The sequence below is a fragment of the Glossina fuscipes genome, unplaced genomic scaffold (genome assembly GCF_014805625.2).
Source record: "Glossina fuscipes isolate IAEA_lab_2018 unplaced genomic scaffold, Yale_Gfus_2 0, whole genome shotgun sequence".
Lineage (NCBI taxonomy): Eukaryota > Metazoa > Arthropoda > Insecta > Diptera > Glossinidae > Glossina > Glossina fuscipes.
In genome coordinates this window covers 38,835,056-38,855,572 of record NW_023998414.1, presented here as the reverse complement: position 1 = coordinate 38,855,572, position 20,517 = coordinate 38,835,056, and the positions used below count along the sequence as shown (strand labels likewise).

Here is a 20,517-nt window from a genome sequence, read left to right as displayed (position 1 = left end):
TTCAAATTAATATCTGTATGGAATTTAAACTTGTAACTTCTACCGTTTGCTATCAATCAAGAACCGAGATATTGCATTTCTCAAGTAAAGGAATTTATATCCCTAATTAAGGCAATTTTATTGTAACTTATGGCAACACTTAAAGGAAGTTATTTGATATTTGTAGTCATTTTAACTGGGTACAGAGTGTAAGAAGCAAAATATATAGAAAATTGCTATAAAATTGAAAAGAAACGCTTTAAATTAACTAAATGGTTATTATTTGTGAATTAAACAATTATTTTCATAATCATATTAGTATTGTCTTAGCTAAAATGTGAGACGAACTTTAATTGTCGTTAATTAAAAAGAATGTCGTAAACTTTTACTTGTCTCTTGGCTAAGGTGGTGGCCATAGAAAATTTGAAAGTGGTTGGTTATTAAAGATGATGACTCTTCCATCTGTGGTATCCATAAGAGGGTTTATAAATTTTTTTTATTTTTTTCTTTTAATTGTGCAACAGCAAATACTTAGAAGTATTAAAATGAGAAATTCTATAAAAACCAAATAATCATATAGTTTAAGCAAAAAAAAAACAAACATAAAAAAAAAACGGTAACAATCCTATACTAAAAGATATTTCGCTTGTTTACATAAGAATTATAGTCATGCACGTTTTTTAGTTATGAAAAGGAAATAAGTAAAGTGACAAAAGAGAAAAAAAAAACACAACATACTCTTAGGCGTCAATGTAGAATCGCATAAACATGCAGCATAATCATTCACACACATATGCGTGCAAACTAAACCAAAGAAAGAATCGCTCGCATACAATTATAAACAAATATGTTTACATACATATACTTTATCATAGTTGTTAAACACAAACGCAACAGAACGGCAAAAAGGAAAAAGCAATCACAACAATAGACGTTTACATGCATAGAAATTTAGTAAATTGTAGCCTACTAACTAGACATATTAATTAAAATGCAATAAACAAAGGTGAAAATATATCAAAAAAGAATTTGCAAAACGAAGGTGCAAAACTAAACAGAAAACAGTTAGAGAAAAAATTATAAACAAACAGAACAATGGTAATAGCAAGCAGCAAAGTGGAAAGTGCATAAAATTTGTGCATTGTTCAGTTGCCAAGGACAGAAGTTGCTTTTGTCATTACTCTACAATGAATAACAACAACAAAATACAATAAAATCTGTATATATACATTTACTTTTTGGGGTTGGAGGGGTGATTACGCTTATGAGTGTCACTGTCAGTGCAACATTTTTAAATGAAAGGAAAACATATAAACGGAAATCAATGTAAAATAAATCAACAACAGCTGTAAATAAATGCAAATTGGAAAACTTCATTTTCGTAGCCATCACTTGACATCAAAGTCTTTTGTTTTTAAATTAATTTCAATAAATGTGCAAAATATGAAGGCGAACGAGATGGATGACATATGAGTACATGAAAAAATATATTCAAAAAATTAAGCTTTTAAAAATTGTGGGGTCTGTTTTTAGAATTTTTGTTTTTTTATTTTTTTCCGATATTTGTAAACAGTAATTAAACCATTTTCGTAATCGCGAGAATGTCAGCTATAGACGGACTTATATGACGCTTAGTTGTTGCTTAAAGAATTCGAATTTCAGTTGATTCAAGATATTCTATATATATGAATAAGGAGTTTCTTTGTATGTCACATACAGAATGACAAAACAATTGTCCTTCTAATTTCTGGTGGTGGATATATAAATACAATTTTATACAATAAACACGCACATACATAAGCATGCTCACTATCTGAGGAACAACAAAAAAAAAAAAAAAAAAAAAAAAAATACTTAGCAGACAATACAAAGAAATCGACTGCATCAAGTAAGAGTTACATTGTTCCACACAGCGACAATAACAATAACTTTACTGCAATAAAGATGCTCTCGATGCTCATAGTTATAACATTGTGTTATACTGCATATATGTCAAAGTTTGTAAGTATCAAATAAAAAAAGAAAATTTTTAAATTATCATATATAATATAAAGACGATTTTATTTCCTTTGTATACGTAGAAGATCTGCAATCATAAAGTGTAAACCCTTCGCCAGTTACGTAGCGCAAAAAAATGTTGTAGGTGAAACTATATTAAATAAGTCATTCCTTTGAAAACGCGCAGGAATACACAGGAGAAATTATATAATATATAATATATTTAACTTCTGTATATGACCATATATAGTCTCTCTATATATGTATACTATATATACATATATTTATTAGTATATGTATATATAGCAGCACATACAACATGTATGTATATATATATATATATATATATACTTTTGATCTATCTATCTATAATATTATATCGATAAAGCCATATTTTTTATTGATTTGTAATTTGTTTGTATTCTTATGATAACATAGAAGTAAAACAAGTAAGAACGCTATGGTCGAGCAAGGCCAACCATTAAATACCCTACACCACATTGCCTAACACAATTGTTACTTTTATTATAGAACGCAAAAATTATATCTTCTTTATATATAAAGGCATATGTTTTATGTGAGCATTTACAGGGAGACGGCCCCGAAACGCAACCTAATCCTCACATATGGCAAGCTCCAGGAATAGGCGTAGATCGTCCAATTTAGAATGCCGAAATGCTACTACTTAGGCACTTTTGAAAATTACAATTTTATTCTATATAACGACTTTTTAGAATAGGCCGTTATAGGGGGAATGGTCGAAAACATGGACCTATCCGAATCACTTTCAATAGCGTTCGTCCTTGGGGCAAAACACGTTACTGTACCAAATTTTATCAAAACGTCTCAAAGATTAAGATCAGCAGAAATCAGATGAACAGACGGACGCACAATCTTAGATCAATTCAGATAATGATTCTGAATCGCTCGGTATAAAAAAGGTGGGTCCATTTTAAGCGTTTTACATACGATCGCATTAAGCTAATATACATTGAACCACAAGTGGTGTAGGGTATAAAGTGTTTTTTTGGCAAGATGGAAGGAAATGTAGCAGATTAACAACATTTAAGGAGATTGTAGCTTTCATTATTAGAGAAAAAATTCTTTTTTTTAAATATATTAAAAATGGGCAACACCGCAGCCATTCTCTGTAGACATCTTTAGCTCAAGGGGCTTTGCGGCAAGCAGCATAACTGCATCAAATTTGAATTTAAAAAAAAATCTTTTTTATTCTATCGACTTATATCGATTTTTGCTTCATTCTTCGAAACTTATCGAAAAAATGCTTTGTGTTTCACTAGAGAATGTTGGTTTGAAATAACAGTAAGAAATTCGAATGAAAAAGATGAAAATTATTGGAGTTATGCTGCTTGCTAATTTCGAAACGCGTGTTTCGAAATAAACTTTAAAGCCTTTGAAGCTTTGACATGTGTTATAGACATGTTTTTTTACTTTTTTGTATTACTCTGTGATGTCAGGACCATAAAACTGCCCTTCCAAGTTTAAATGTTCCTCCTCGTTCTGATGAAAGGATTTCGATATGACGCCTAAAACGGCAAGAAAATGCACAATTTAATAATGAAATTCATAACCGAGATCGAAAAGTTCAATAAAAATTTTGTAATTTCTTGACACAAGCATTGGAAGAGAGAGAGAGAGAGAGAGAGAGAGAGAGAGAGAGAGAGAGAGAGAGAGAGATCTGTATTAAAGTATTAGAGAGGGTAGAAATGAAGAGGTAAAACATTAGCCGGTAACCGTCAGCCGCTGTTTATGCGGGTAATGCATTTTTTCCATATATCCTAGGAGGTGCAAAGAAAATCCCTCTAAGAAAAAAGAACTTGACAGTGGTCTACCCCGTTAAGCTTAAGACATCTGGCGCCTATTTATCGCAAGTGTTTATTGTCGTACCTTTATGTAAATACCAATAATGCGCATTATGTTTTTTTTTTTTTTGTTCGAGCGTCACTGAAAGGCTGAATGAATCAAACAATTCATACAAATGTTTATCTAAGCATTTGTCATACTGCACGCTGACAACTATTCATAGGCGAACTGTTTGTATTCTTCCATTGTGTTTTGCTTTTCAAATTCTTTTGTAAAAGGAACGTGCTTGAAAATGCTTTTCTCGTCTTTATCCACTTGTATAAAAAGATACATATTTATGTATATATATATATATATATATATATATATATATATATATGTAAGTATTTATATATCCAAGTATAATATTAAATCATGTCCCAGTAAAAGAGAAGAGGGAGGATGGAGGGTTAAAGTGCGATTGTTAAAGAAGCAAAATGAGAGAAAGCCTTAACGTTATAGCATGTTTTTCATTTCATAAAAGGAATGTATTTGTCTTAATTAATTTATCCGCATTAATAACGGGAATAGATAGATACACTTACTTTCTATCTTACTGGCACTCCTTAAATATAAGTGCAACAATTTTAAATCTCTCTTTTAAATGAATAAACTTCGTTGCTTGCTATTAAAGTCAAATTACTGATAGAAATATCTTGACTACTGAAAGATTTTCTGTATGCGATCGCTACTCCGATCTGGACTGTTTCTTTTTATACTGGGGTAAACTTTGAAAGTCAATGAAATCCTCTCACGATTTACATGTACACCGGCTGTGGTATAAGGTCGGATGAGGCAACTTATTTCGAATCTCTCTAAAGCAAAAGTAATTCAATATTTCTTGGTAAAATTTTCTCATCGAATTTAACTCGTCTAGGTCTCTTGTCTCAACCCCACCCTCACCCCAAAGGATTTTACATGAAAAACAAGTCGAAACGATATAGTCGGGCAAGGCCGCCCTTTAAATACTCTACACCACACAAAAATTATATCTTGTTTCTGTATAAAGGCATATTTTTTATGTGCGCAGTTCTGGGTAGGCGCAACCTAATGCGATACAAGTCTAAGCCTTACCTTAATAGGGCAGGATCCAGAAATAGGCGTAGACGGTCGAAAGCTTGTAGAATTGATTTTTGTATGAAATGACTATTATGGTATAATTTTTATCGTGAAGCATCGAAAATGATACCTTTTTGTTGTATAAATTTCAGTTTTCGGTATATGAGAGGGCGTTTAAAAATTGCCCCAGTCGGTGCAAAGTATATATATCAATTTAGAGTGCCGAAATACTACTATTTAGAGAAATTATAAAACTTACAATTTTTTTCCATATAACGACTTTTCAGAATAGGACGTGATTGGGTGAGTGGTCGAAAAAGTGGACCGATCCGAATCATTTTCAATAGCATTCGTTCTTGGGGCAAAACACGTTACTGTACTAAATTTTATCAAAATATCTCAAAGATTGCGACCTGCAGCTTGAGCGCAAATTCACATGGACCGATATCAGACGAACAGATAGACTTTCATCAATTTAGATTACGATTCTGAATCGATAGACAGTTTTCGATCAAAAATGACGCCGGGATCAGCAATTGAAACAGATTTTTCTAACTATTTAAAGCCCGCTAAAACATTACACGCTTAAATTCGTCATCATTTAAGAAGATAAAGGTTGACGGGTTAGTCGAACTGTAAGTAACCCGCGGTCTTATATTTGGGAAGTACGGTAAGCCGCTTTAAAAACAAGACAAACAGAACAAAACTGAAAGTAAATTTACCAAAATGACAGAAGAGATCACGCCACATGACCGGGAACGGATTATGTATGACTCTCTCAGATACTTTTTAGGACTAGCTATCAAAAAATCCAACGCAAAATGAAATTTTGCCAAATTTTTGCCTTGACTTCTTTGGACACTATTGAAATGCATTATGATTTTAGGAAACTGCAAATCCTATTTTTAATGTTCAAGGTGAATAAAGATCGACTTTTCATATATATATATATATATATTTTTTTTTATATTTTTGGATATGAGCTTTTTTGAGGAATTTGTGCGTGCGGTCGACGGATATAGTATAACGAGGTCTTCATGTGCACACATATGGAGGAACGATATATCATTTCTACATACATAAGAGTAATAATGTTGCTTGCTTTATGTAGATTCTGCCCTAACGAGCGAAAGCCTAGAGGCTCGAAAGAATTAAACGTGCATCTGCTTACATATTAAGTCAAATACAACGAAGTCTTGTTATACGCAGCGCATATATGCACTCATCGGCAAAGTGCCTGTGAGTGAAGAAAATCCTATTTAAAGCAACTTGCGAATGCAAGGAATAAATGACAAGAACACTTCAAACCAATTCCCTTCAATTCTCAAATCTACAATTTATATGAGAAAAATCGAATATTTCGTAAAATGATAAAATGAGAGATAGACTCTGCTTAAGTGTATGGAGTAAAATGGAGTCTTACACCTAGAAAAATGGCATTTACATGGTGCCGAATGAATGAATGACCAAACGTCCAACATACCGTGTGAGATGACCAACTGAAGTTGCTTAGTAAGGAACAGTGCATTTTATAAAAGCATCGCGTAAACCAAATGCGTGGTGTTTGTGACTTGTGCATATAATCACCTGTGAATAGTTTCCTCTAATCGTGCAAATAAAGTTCAACACTATTCTACACTAAGTGCTCGCAATTTTAGGAGGGAGAAGCAACTCTTTTCAATAGTCAAGAGTGATATGAAAAGATAGATGTGGGCGTGGCGAAAGTAAACTTTATAAATACATTTTCCTCAAGATAAACAGTTTTTTCAAATTTATATAAATTCGCCGCAGAGCTCTTTGAAGTGAAGATATGCCTCATAAGAATGGCTTTTACTACTTATTTCTTTCAATACTCAGATATAAAAAATAATAAAGAACTTTGCTTGTTGTGTATTACTAATTTCTCTTCCAACAATCAGAAAACAAGTTTGCTTAGCTTTTCACAGCGGTTGCTTACTTTAAGGAATATTGAGGGTAAGACGTACAAAAAAAGGAGAAATTTTTTTTTTTAGCGATATTACTATTGAACTCAAGATTTTAAAGCACGTACCGTAGAGGTTTCAATTCTTTGCCTAATAATATACTATAAACTTCAATTTCAAAACATTTACTCTTCGCTCGTTCCGGTACGAGATTCTTTAGGATACGTTCGTAACTTGTTATAACTTGATACAAATTTAATTTTCAAAAATGCGCTTTCATTGGAGTTGAGTTTAACTCGCCATGAAAGTCTCTTCAATTTGGTTTGTCTAAATCGTCGATATGTTCGTAATAAGACAATGGGACTTTGGATGCATTTTGATCATTTTTTTCACTTGAAGGAGGCATTTGTATACGAATCGAAACATTTTCTATCGTTTTGTACAACTTCGTTCCATCTTCTTGGCATTATGGCGATACCGTGTCGGAAGAACGATATTCGTTCGAGACATCGCGTAAAAGGAGACTCCACTGTATATACGTGCATATACAGTATCTTCGCTACCTTCTTAAGCTATATTAACAACAGTAATAATTGTGAAGAGACATCATCAACAAGATTGTTGAAGAACCAAAAAATACCTAAATAAAAGGGTTAAGATTATTTTAATTAATTCATAACACGCGAATAAAAATGCTTGTAATGCAATTATACGAAAAAGATATACATTTGGTGAAAGTCGAATCAGTGATTGCATACGCTTATAAAGCACCATAACGTTTTGAATTGCAGCACGCATCATGTCTAGAGTTCTAGTTTTGCACGTCACCGCCTACGATCGAATTGTGTAGCTACGCGTTAAAATTGCACAGTTCTTCCCTTTCGTATTATTTTTATATTGTTATACCTTACACTACTTGTGGTACAGGGTATATTAAATTAATGCAGACGTCTGTGACACGCACAAAGGCTTAAGATAGACCCACCTTTTATTACACTGATCGATTTAGAAACGGATTCTTAACCGACTTAAGCCTGTTTGTCTGTCTGTTGTTTTCAAAAGAAATTTCGAGTTTTATAAAATATATTTCTGGCTGAGATAATTTAATAAAAACAAGTAAGAACATTATAGTCGGGCAAGGCCGGCCATTATAATCGATCGGTCTAACAAAAGGTGGGTCTATCTTAAGCCCTTCCGCACTACTTAATATATCATGTACCACAGGTGGTGTAGAGTATAAAAGTTTGCGAGCAAGTGAATAAAGAAGACAATAAATACTGCCTATGACCATATATGGCTATGTCTTCATAGATGTGAGTTACCCCATTGATTCCCCCATCCATTCCCTATCCTTTATATCAACCATAAAATTTGTCGCAATGTGAATGCACAGTGCAAACTGTACATTCATGAATTCTTCAATAATAACATTCACAGGTCATTCGCATGAACTCTGGCCCTTTCCTCGAAAAAGTTTAATGAATTTGGGTCTAAAATACAAAAACATGTACTACTGCATAAGGCACGATTTACTTTCTCTATTGTAAAACTGCGCGACATTGACTTGCAAAGCATTTCACATAATTTGCTCTTTCCATCGTAAATTGTCAAATCCCTCTAAAGGGCTAATCATGTGGATTCTATAATGCTTAGCTGTATTGGTTTGAAAGTTTCATTTCACGCGATCTGATTACGTAGCTAATATTTTTGGCCAATGTTTTGCACTGATTCGAACCAACTCCGTTTCCCCGTTTATCTCGTTAGGGATGACAAAGGGCAAAGACTTTTGCTCACGCACCAAGTCTGTGATATGATCGAGAGAGTACGTGTAGAAATGTGGAAGCGTTTTCCAAGTGGCTAGTTTCATATTGTACTTAGAGCAAAGAAGATTCAACACAGAGAGATTAAAGTAGAAAGTTTCCTATCTCTTGATAGTAATACATTTAAGGGTGTGAAGATAAACTCGAATTTAACTAGTAAAGACACCTACCATTTCTGTTAACATACCTCTGTTAACGACTTAACAGAGCTCATGTTAAATAATTACAATTGAGATATAGTTGGTTTGAAAGCCTAGTCCGTCCATATTAAAAAAAAGAAAATAATTTTGTGGACATTTCATGAATCCATATAAAACTACCTTTCAAACAAATTAAACAAATTCAAATTCTGCTTATGGGAACAATTTGAAATTTGGTATGTTAGCGAAAAATGCATATGAAAAAACACCCAAATTTGACACTCTGGTGCGGCCAAACTAGAAAATGTCGCCTATATTCACCTATATCATGTAAATCTATATAAAAACGCCTGTCCAATGAGCAAAAAAATTCAAACTTTTCTTTCGGGAGCTGTTTTGAACGATCTTCTCGAAATTTGATAGTTAGCGAAAAATGGTTAGGAGTATAGTATAGCATGTACATATACCAGTGTAGTAAAGTATAGTACTAGTATAGTATATTCTTGCATAATACACTATATTCTAAGACAAAAAAAAAAACTATATTGTAGTACAATGTATTCTAGTACAATAGTTTCTAGTACAAAATACACTATACTGTAGTACAATAATTTTCAGTACAAAATGCACTATACTGTAGTACAATATATTCTAGTACAAAATGCACTATACTGTAGTACAATAATTTTCAGTACAAAACACACTATACTACAGTATACCGTAGTACAATAATTTTCAGTACAATATGCTCTATACTGTAGTAAAATAATTTTCTGTACAAAATAAACTATACTGCAGTACAATAATTTTCAGTACAAAATACAATATACCGTAGTACATTATATTCTAGTACAAAATGCGGTATACTGTGGTACAATAATTTTCAGTACAAGATACACTTACTATAGTATGCTGTAGTACAATAATTTTCAGTACAATATGCTCTATACTGTAGTACAATAATTTTCAGTACAAAATAAACTATACTGCAGTACAATAATTTTCAGTACGAAATGCTCTACACTATAATATACTGTGGTACAATAATTTTCTGTACAAAATACACTATACTGTAGTACAATCATTTTCAGTACAAAATACACTATACTGTAGTACAATATATTCTAGTACAAAATGCACTATACTGTAGTACAATAATTTTCAGTACAAAACACACTATACTACAGTATACCGTAGTACAATAATTTTCAGTACAATATGCTCTATACTGTAGTAAAATAATTTTCTGTACAAAATAAACTATACTGCAGTACAATAATTTTCAGTACAAAATACAATATACCGTAGTACATTATATTCTAGTACAAAATGCGGTATACTGTGGTACAATAATTTTCAGTACAAGATACACTTACTATAGTATGCTGTAGTACAATAATTTTCAGTACAATATGCTCTATACTGTAGTACAATAATTTTCAGTACAAAATAAACTATACTGCAGTACAATAATTTTCAGTACGAAATGCTCTACACTATAATATACTGTGGTACAATAATTTTCTGTACAAAATACACTATACTGTAGTACAATCATTTTCAGTACAAAATACACTATACTGTAGTACAATATATTCTAGTACAAAATGCACTATACTGTAGTACAATAATTTTCAGTACAAAACACACTATACTACGGTATACTGTAGTACAATAATTTTCAGTACAAAATAGACTATACCGTAGTACATTATATTTTAGTACAAAGTGCGGCATTCTGTAGTACGGTATAGTGTATTTTGTACTGAAAATTATTGTACTACAGTATAGTGTATATTGTACTGAAAATTATTGTACTACGGTATACTACCGTGTAGTGCATTTTGTACTAAAAATTATTGTACTACGGTATAGTTTATTTTGTACTGAAAATTATTGTACCACAGTATACCGCATTTTGTACTAGAATATAATGTACTACGGTATATTGTATTTTGTACTGAAAATTATCGTACTACAGTATAGAGCATTTTGTACTGAAAATTATTGTACTAGAGTATACTATAGTATAGTGCATTTTGTACTGAAAATTATTGTACTACAGTATAGTGTATTTTGTACTAGAAACTATTGTACTAGAATATATTGTACTACAATATAGTTTTTTTTTTTGTCTTAGAATATAGTGTATTATGCAAGAGTATACTATACTAGTACTATACTTTACTACACTGGTATATGTATATGCTATACTATACTCCTAACCATTTTTCGCTAACTATCAAATTTTGAGAAGATCGTTCAAAACAGCTCCCGAAAGAAAAGTTTGAATTTTTTTGCTCATTGGACAGGCGTTTTTATATAGATTTACATGATATAGGTGAATATAGGCGACATTTTCTAGTTTGGCCGCACCAGAGTGTCAAATTTGGGTGTTTTTTCATATGCATTTTTCGCTAACATACCAAATTTCAAATTGTTCCCATAAGCAGAATTTGAATTTGTTTAATTTGTTTGAAAGGTAGTTTTATATGGATTCATGAAATGTCCACAAAATTATTTTCTTTTTTTTAATATGGACGGACTAGGCTTTCAAACCAACTATATCTCAATTGTAATTATTTAACATGAGCTCTGTTAAGTCGTTAACAGAGGTATGTTAACAGAAATGGTATGTGTCTTTACTAGTTAAATTCGAGTTTATCTTCACACCCTTAATACATTTGGCATTCTAATCCCAAATGCTTTTGTCGTTGATTAGGAATTGAGAAGGGAGAGATGTGTGCGTGTGTGTAACAAATGAAATAATAGATTTTCAAGACCTTTTTCTATATTTATCTTCTTTCCAGGTAGCAGCACGTTTCTGTGAAGGCGGCCATATTTGTTCCTTACCGCGAGAATGTTGTACACAAGGATGCTGTCCACCTTATCAAAGCGGACCGCGCCAATTACCACCACCGTCAGATCATGTACTGAATTTATTTTTCATAAGCCATTGGTTCTTTTGGTAAGTAAACTCTGTTAAACGTAACATTGATAACAACATATTGTTTCGATTCTATTATATATATATATATATATATGTATGTATATATTATCGCCCAATAAAACCCAATAAACAATTTCTTATCATAAATGTCGTTTTGAAAACATTTGTTACCATCGACTGATTGTACGCATAATGAGCTTAGTGTAAATGGATTTGTTATCGAATTTCAAGAAAGCACTCAAACGTTTTTTACTTTTAATATAAAATATTGACGTATCTAACGTGTGCCGAAACGATTGTTGCAGAATGTGTGAATAGTTATATCGTTATAAATATTAGTTGGCGGAATAGCTCAATATTTTCGAGATTTGTTCACAAAATTTATTTATGTATGTTTACGATTAGTTCTGGTAGATTCGTAATCAGTTTAATTTTACTTAAGATTCCGTTCATTATTCTATCCTTTGTTGTTGAATTCTTCGCCAAAAATTGGACAATGGAGAAAATGTAAACGACTTGAATTTCGTTAATCAAATTTAAAATTGCGTATGGTACGCCCGTAAAGGACGAAGGACTATGGAGCAAGGAAAGCAGGACAAACGAAACATCGAAAAGTTAGAATTGATTCGAAGAGAATAATGAAAGAAACGTGATTTACGTGATTCTCATCAATTTCTATTATGCCCTTGTTGGAGTAAACTCATTCAACTAAGAGAACTTTTCTTCTAAACTATTATTAAGGATCAAACTAAGAGCTGCGCGCTCTCGTTGAGCTTTTTTCACACAACACAGTGAATATTTTGTTGTCGACCTCCGGAAGGGCAGAAAAAGGATAAGAAGAAGCTCCAGGTGAAGTTTTTGAAAATGAAAAAACCATTGATTTCTCTTCCGTTAATCGGATTTCGACCGATCGATCTCGTAAGAATGATAAGAAAAGATTTGAGAGCAAGATCGCTTCTCTAAATAAACTTTTGTGATGATAATCGAGATTCCAATAGGTCGCAGACAAATCGGTTTGAATTGATTAAATTGAAGTGCAGTACGTATTGTGCATGGCATCCGATGGCTACTAATAAGCGTTGCAAGCGTATACACCCAACTTTTTTGTTTCGATTCGTTCCTTAGAAATTCGTGCAAAGAAAAAAAACCGTGTAAATGTGATGATGTATTCCACAACTTTAGGGTATCGTATAAAATGAAAAAACTTTATATATTTTTCGAAAAATCCTGTAAAAAAATTACTAATAATGATTCATTTCGATTTCCCATTCATCGAGCTACTTGATAGTGTGAAGTGTGCACGTTTATCACGAACTGGATCTAAGATGCTATCATCGGTAGATAGGTTGGCTATGTCTCACGAAACTGTCGGCTTTGACTTAAATGAAGATTTCGTTCACGTAGTAGAAGAGCAAGTCACTAACACATGTGCGGATATAAACCGACCGGCTTCTCTTAACAATGTTCTCTCAATTGTATTTTGTTGTTGTGTAGATAAGTTTCTGTGCGACATTGTCAAAATTAGAATCAAAAAAAAAAAAAAAAAAAAAAAAAAAAAAACCAAAGTTTTTGTTTTCTGTTTGGATTCGTGTAAAAAAAGTGCATTTACTCTCATTGGTGAAGTGTGTTATATGAAAGTCTATGTAAAACAAGACTTGAGTGCATATCCTTTACGATATATATGAGTATAAAAAAAATTTGATCACGAAGACGCATTTTATTTTAATTAAAATAAATTGATTATATCAATAACTTATCAATGCCACATCGTCACAGCAGATGTCAAATGTATTTCTCAGTGTAGACTAGCGAAGGTGCATATAAGAAGCATACTTATATACAGATGCTCAAGTGCATCATCCCCCTTTATGTGTGAGGCGACCATCGTCACTACCCTAACAGCCACTATCACAATTATTGTTATTAAATTATCGGTGCTTTGTTTCTATTTTATGTATTTATGTATTTATTGCATCCAAGGTGAAATGGCTTGGAATATATCAAAAATAATGCAGAAAATAATAATTTTGAACCTTTGAGACTATTTAGATCAATGGTATATTCTATTATAAGCAAGAGAATATATTTATGATCGTATACCCTCGATTTATTTGCGCATGCATATGCACATTGGTGGAAGACGATTGTCATATTATGAAGGACAGATTTTACCAAAATTGAACGAAACCATGAGTAGCAAAAAAGAAGATAAACAAATGGATACATCAGCTTATATGCATGTATATATATGTTTATTGAATTGTCACTACAGTGACACTTGACAGTCACTAGGGTATTCTCATCGTCAGTAACCCTACCATCCGGCCTTGTATTATTCTAGCAAATTATGTACATTCGCAAGAGTCACATTTAATGTCTTTTGTATTTTATTCAGTTGTTTTTAAACATTCGTCAAGTATACAACATACACCAAGCAAATGGGCTTTTTAATACAACATCATAAATTTGAAAGAGAACAGTAAAGTCCTTTGTTTACATATATAAGCAATTATACATATATATATATATATATATATATATATATACATATATATATATATAATAATTATGAGCATTATTATCATTATTATCATAATTATTATAATTATTATAATTATTATTATTATTATTGTGGTGATGCAGGGGCAAACTTGAACGGTAACGGTTTACATTGCATTTCAGGTGTGTCGTGGTAGCGATTATTTTAGCCATCCTGTGCGCGTATTCTTTGTGGAAAAAACGACGCACACTCTGTGGTTGGGGTTTCAACGAACATAATGCACAATCGGAAGGCGACTCAGCCGGTTCATGTTATGCTCCTCCACAATACAGCCGTTGTAATTCATTTCTTCACCCACCACCGCCATACACTGAGGTAAGTAAATCATTAAATTTCATCTCATCATTTCTTAGAATATATGTGCCCACTTGAAAGTAAGAGATAGGGGGCCATGATATTCTATAATGCTTTCCATAATGAAATTTCCACAGATTCCTCTTGCACTTGCTTCTCCTCCCACAAATATGTTACACAGATGAGAAAGGACAGTTAAATAGTTCGTGAAAAGTGAAAATTCGAACCGTTATTTTAAGAATGTATTTGTCAAGATCGACGAGCTTTTCAAAGTTATGGCAAACTATCACAAGTTAAAACGTCAAAAACCACTGAAATAAATATTACGTCTATTGGTTCATGCGTATCGAAGATGTTTTAATATGACTCTGCCATTCGTATGATTTGAAGGTTTTCATTAAGATCAAAATTTCCCAGGCATTCCGGTCTTAGAGGATATGCCTTCCTCCGAAGCGTGTTTCGTTATTAATCTGAAAAGCCTTAACTTTTATAGGCATTATAGTAGTTAATGATTGCAGATTTCATGTATTCAGATCGATATATATATTTTTGGTGAAATATTTGAAATTCTAAGGATGTCTGTCTCAATTAGAGAGTTTGAGAGATTAGCTATTTATAGAAGAATCCAAAAACAGCCCTTTTCTAATTTTCGACCGCTATTGCACTCACAAGTTTTTTTTTTTTTGTCAATTTTAATGTTGCTTTACTTTTTCCAAGCGAAAGTGATGCAATCATCTTTCATAAGCTTTCCCGCACTTTCTCTTCGCTTCCATTTTTCAAATCTTTTTGCGTCTTATTACCATTTCTCTCATAATCATGATATCATTTATTCAATTGAATCGATAAATAAAGACGCGGTCTTAGCGCAAAAGCGTCAACAGTTTTATATTGTTGTGTTGTGTTATGCTCTGCTGTTAAGATGACACTGTTAAAGCAAATACCTTTGATAAGTTTCTTTATTGAAATTGCATATATTTTTAATAGGTCACATCGAAACCGGACTTATATCCTTTAGTTTATACATGTAATGGTGATAACGGTAAAAATGGTTCCAGTTATTTAATGGTGCAATATTTTCGCAATTACATTGTACGTCCAGCCGGATCATTATCCGCTGCAAGCACCGTAGATTCACTTAGCTCTAGTTTTATATGTAACATTAATGAAGCAAACACATTGGTACCACCACCGTATTCGAGGGCAGCCAGCCCTGATGTAGGTTTCAATTCACATTTCCAGCAACAATACATGATGCCACGATCGGCTTCGCAAGTAGTATGCCAAAACATTACCAATGCTCTGGCGGCAAATGGCGCTGGCGGACAATACGAAATGAATGGGAATATATTAGGTCAACAGCTTTATTATGGACGTGGTGCGGGCAATCACTATGCAACTGTGACCATAAACTCAGCTATGGGTCGAGTGGGCGGTGTCGGTGGCTCGGTGATAACCGATCGTATTGGAAATTATAATGCCAATCCGCTTGATTCGGAAAGCGGGACATTATATGACGAAATGGATGATTCAGTGGAACGCACAAGTGATCATGTCAATGCCAATGTGATAAATAGCGGGGAAATGCGTACGCTTCCTAACAGTACCGGATTTGTGCAATCCCAAAGCGATCAGCATTTTCGCTACATAACAAATAGCAATAGCAGCATTAGTGATATTTTTGTTAATAATAGTTGTGCGGCAGGAATTGGCGGTGGTGGTGGTGGCGTCGCTACCGACAACGTTAGTGGTACACAACGTTCCGAAGATACGTCCGTGTCAGGTTCGGTTTCGGGTGCAGCTGGCGGTATCGGCGTTGTGGTGCATCCACAAGTAGGTGGCACACCAGTAATCTATAGCAATGGCAGTATAAAGCCGAATCCGTTACATCGTGCAAGTACTAATCCTACACAATTTACTGTCGAATCTCCAAGGGATCCGCTCTACCAATCCAATAATTCGATAGGTGGTATTTCGATAACCGTACCGGCCACATGTAGTGCTGATAATTCTACAATTTTGCGTAATGGAAATGAATTAAGAGATTTGCAAATGTTACGACGAAGCTTGGAAACGTGCTGTCAGTTATTGCAACAACAACAGAAACTGCCATCGGGGAGCTTTGGTGTTGGCGATTCACCGCTACGTATGAACGATCTAACCAAAAAGTATATCGATGAAGGTCTATTACGCAGTTACTTTACGTCGGGAACTTGCTCCGGCGTTAGCAGTTTGGCTAATATCGGGACACCTACATCACCTCCGCAGGCCACTAGTCCTACGGGCGAAGTAAAAGAAATTATCGATCAAATACGTCAGTTACAAGAGGGAGTCTATAAATATGAAGAGGACCTATTTTTAAGATCAACACGTCCCGTATTGCAGCAGACTTTATCCTCCCCTTCGCCCACAATCATTGAAAATAATAGTAAATTGCAACGAATAGCTACAATGCCTGAGCCACAAACGAGCCTAATTGATAACGTAGGCCCGAATTCGGCCTCAGCTGTTTCACCTAATGCTTCTGCAGCCAACACGCCATCATCATCAAGTGCAGCAGTGGGGACTAATGGCAATAAATTGACGAGCAGCAAATCATTAATCAGCAGTACCGGAGTTAGCGGCATATTTACCTCCAGTAAACGACCCTCAAGTTTGCAGCAGAGCAAAAAACGATTTTATTGTTCCAAACCTCCCAGTAAAGCTATGTATATACCGATGATGGCTACAAATACAGTAACATCAGGTAATCGTTGCATACTGAAGAGTCCAGTTAGCAATGTTGTTGCATCAAGTTTCTTTGTTAATCGCGGGAATCGTTCGCGCAAAGGTTGGATATCCCGTTCCGCCCCAACAACGCCGGCTACACCATTACCACCAAATTATCTCGGGGACGATAGCCCTCTCCTGCACGAACACGACGAGGATCAAGAAGGCGAACAATCTGCTGAAATGGATTAATTTCCAAAAAGGTATTTCTTTAACAAAATAACTTTTAAACATAATTAAAAGTTCTACGTATATTTAATTTTTATATTAAGTTATCAAAAATAATAGACTGATTGATTGATCGATATGCAAGCATATCCGTAGTCAAAAGGTATGAATGGGTGCAAGTGATCCTTCAACAAGCTTCAATTTGAAATTTCCTTTGATGAATGTCTTATAAAAAGAAACCAAAAAAAAAAAAAAAAGGCAAACAAACGTATCCTTCTCTAGATTAGTATTTATTTTTTTTGTACCTTTTTAACTACAGATATGCAAGATCAAGCGAAAATCGTAAGATCGCGAAGCGAGTGATTACGGACATCGGACATAAATAGACGTAGGGGTAAAGTGAAAGATATATTCGTTGTCTACGTTAAGAAATGTTTTATATAGCATTACTATAGTAAGCTTTCCATTTGAAAAATGTCAACTATATTGTTTTAAAAATTGGGCAAGTAAGTCCTCTTAGACACCATCACCCCCTCATCCCTTTCCATCTGCTCGGCCGCAAGAAAATGTATCTTTAGTTACGAGACGATTCGAGACAATGTAAATGTTAATGTTGTTGGGACGAAGATTTACTTTATTATACGACCATCACTTAATAGATAAAGATATATAGCGCGGATTGTCTACTTTTATATGCGTTATAAAATGTATGATTCAGTCTCAGTCGTGTCATTTTTTAGTCTCATTTTTTTTCACCTCTTTACGTCAAGGGGTGTTTTTTTTTTTTTTTTTTTTGCCAGTACAAGTCATAATTCGGAACGTGACGAGTCATAATGCAGGTGAGGCAAAACGCTAACATCGATGGTAAGCCTGAATATATATGACATGCTTGGACATTTTGGAAGAATCACTTACGTATTGTGTATTATGATTTAGTACAACTCAACCTCGACAACGTTGCGACATCAACTAATATGACTAAGCCGGCTATTGTAGGGAAACGGATGCGAAAGACACAATACCAAAAACCATGGCTTCGTATCCGTTGGAAACATAAGCTCTGCAGGAGTTGATCCCTCCTCTTCCTCCTCCTTTTATTATTGTTCATTCCGATTAACATTCACTTGAATCGGTGACATATGATCTGTGAAACGCATGATGATGACGGCTACAAATGCGATAAGAAGACGAGTTCGTAGCTGAACAAAATGCATGCATATGCACTGTGTGTTACTGCAGTAATATAATGCATTGAACTGCTAGAACACGTTAGCTCTCAAAATTGTATGATGCTTAAAAACTATATCATATGATAAGATTTTGTTTAGGCAAATATCGTCGTTTTACTCGGCAATTCCCATACGCTTGCAGCGGCAATGAAAGTTAGCCGTTCACATGATTTACTTAAGTAACGCTGGCAAGTTGTGTGTGTGCTATTGTAAGTGAATAGGTGCAATTATCTCATGCTTTGACATTTGAAGAGCATGATATATGATGCATTGTGTTCGAGGGGATAACGACGTATGAAACATTTAGCTTTCGCTGTTGCAGCGAGCTTCTACGATTCAATATATCGTCATATATGTATATATGTATAGGATAATCTTAGCAAAATTTTACTACAACCCTTGAATATAGAAAAACTCGTTTTACCAATTATCCCGACATTCTGTCCTCTGGCAATAACATCGCAAAAGACCTGCTGTCAGCAGTTTGGTTCGACGTAAAGGCAACAGGGTTGAGCATAAGAGAAGACATTTTCAACAAAAATATGCAAGAAGATCCAATCATTGGCAAAGGAGTTAAAACGTTTGCATATTGAGTTTTACTTCTTTACTGTCGGTAAAGTTCAAGTAGCTTAAGCCATTCGAATATATAATGTACTAGATTGGACTGTTTTCAGTATGATGAGGTCTAGTAAACTTTTTTAGGTCTAAATTGATTGATCTGGACTTTAATCGTAAATGAACTGTAAGCATTACGAGCTAGACAATGTGCCAAAACACCGATTTATTACACGGTAAGTCCAGTAAGTCCAATAATTTGACAAAGCGTTAAGGAAAATGTACAATTAAAATGGTCGGGGTCCGCTGGCCTCTTTTTTTTGCAGCGACTATCTGCAGTGGAAAGTGTATACGCTATTCAAGAAAGTTTTGATTCTTAGATAAAGGTCTATAGGCGGTGCTTTACTAAACATTTACATAGTAGTATTTTGCATGCATAGAAATGACGTAGGATGAATAAAAATAATTCAGAAGTTAGTCCACAGTTTGAGTTGAGTTAAAAATCAACACTGATTTCGTAAATTTTTATATTATACATAATGTTCGTGATGTCTGTATTGAATCCAAGATAGAATCGGAGCAAACATGCAATTCTGTATAGAATTGAAATAATTTCATGTAACACATCAGCGATGGTGGATAGATTCATAGGGCGACATTCATAGATCTCGCTAATTTTACTGAGTCCTATATGATTTTTGGATAATATCAGCCTTGATCGCATTCCAATCGCATTAGTTTATAAGTGATAGACAATTTGAAATTTGAAAAAATATCGTATCTAAATTATTGGCCGAAATGACATCAACTTACGAACTTATTGAGTGATATGTTGCAAGCATGTGTTGCTTTAGAGATAAGACAATTATGCCGACAATAAATCGAAAACATATATTATGCCCAGAGAAAAAGAAAGATAACGGAAGATATGAGAAAGCTCAAGGGAAGAAAAGCTAGAACAAGATAAAGAAAAATTTCTCTTATTAAAAAAATAGTTAGATGAGAAAAAAAACAAAAAAAAACATAAATAAATAATAATAATAAGAAATAATAAATATTTGGATTAGAAACTTTTAATGAATTAAATTTTTTTTTTTTTTTTCACTTTCCTTCTTTCTGTTTTCTTTTTTTTAATGAAAAAAGAAATTACAATTTTCGTTACATGTCGTTTTACTATTACGTTATGCGTTTGGCGAAAGTAAAGCCAGGCTCGA

The 20,517-nt window shown here is 33.7% G+C and overlaps 1 protein-coding gene across 3 annotated transcripts in view; it reads left to right on the top strand.

The window, feature by feature from the left end:
* Positions 1–170: 170 nt before the first annotated feature.
* LOC119644750 overlaps positions 171–20,517 on the top strand; it is a 37,689-nt gene continuing 17,342 nt past the window's right edge. For 2 of the 3 annotated variants that reach the window (XM_038044470.1, XM_038044471.1), the window contains exons 1-4: positions 171–1,980; positions 11,592–11,749; positions 14,414–14,606; positions 15,570–17,554. In XM_038044470.1, coding sequence (XP_037900398.1) covers positions 1,924–1,980; positions 11,592–11,749; positions 14,414–14,606; positions 15,570–17,543 — 2,382 coding nt within the window. In that variant the 5' untranslated portion in view covers positions 171–1,923 and the 3' untranslated portion in view covers positions 17,544–17,554. Of the gene's footprint in view, positions 1,981–11,591; positions 11,750–14,413; positions 14,607–15,569; positions 17,777–20,517 lie in introns of those variants that run through there. The other variant, XM_038044469.1, reaches the window with a different exon arrangement.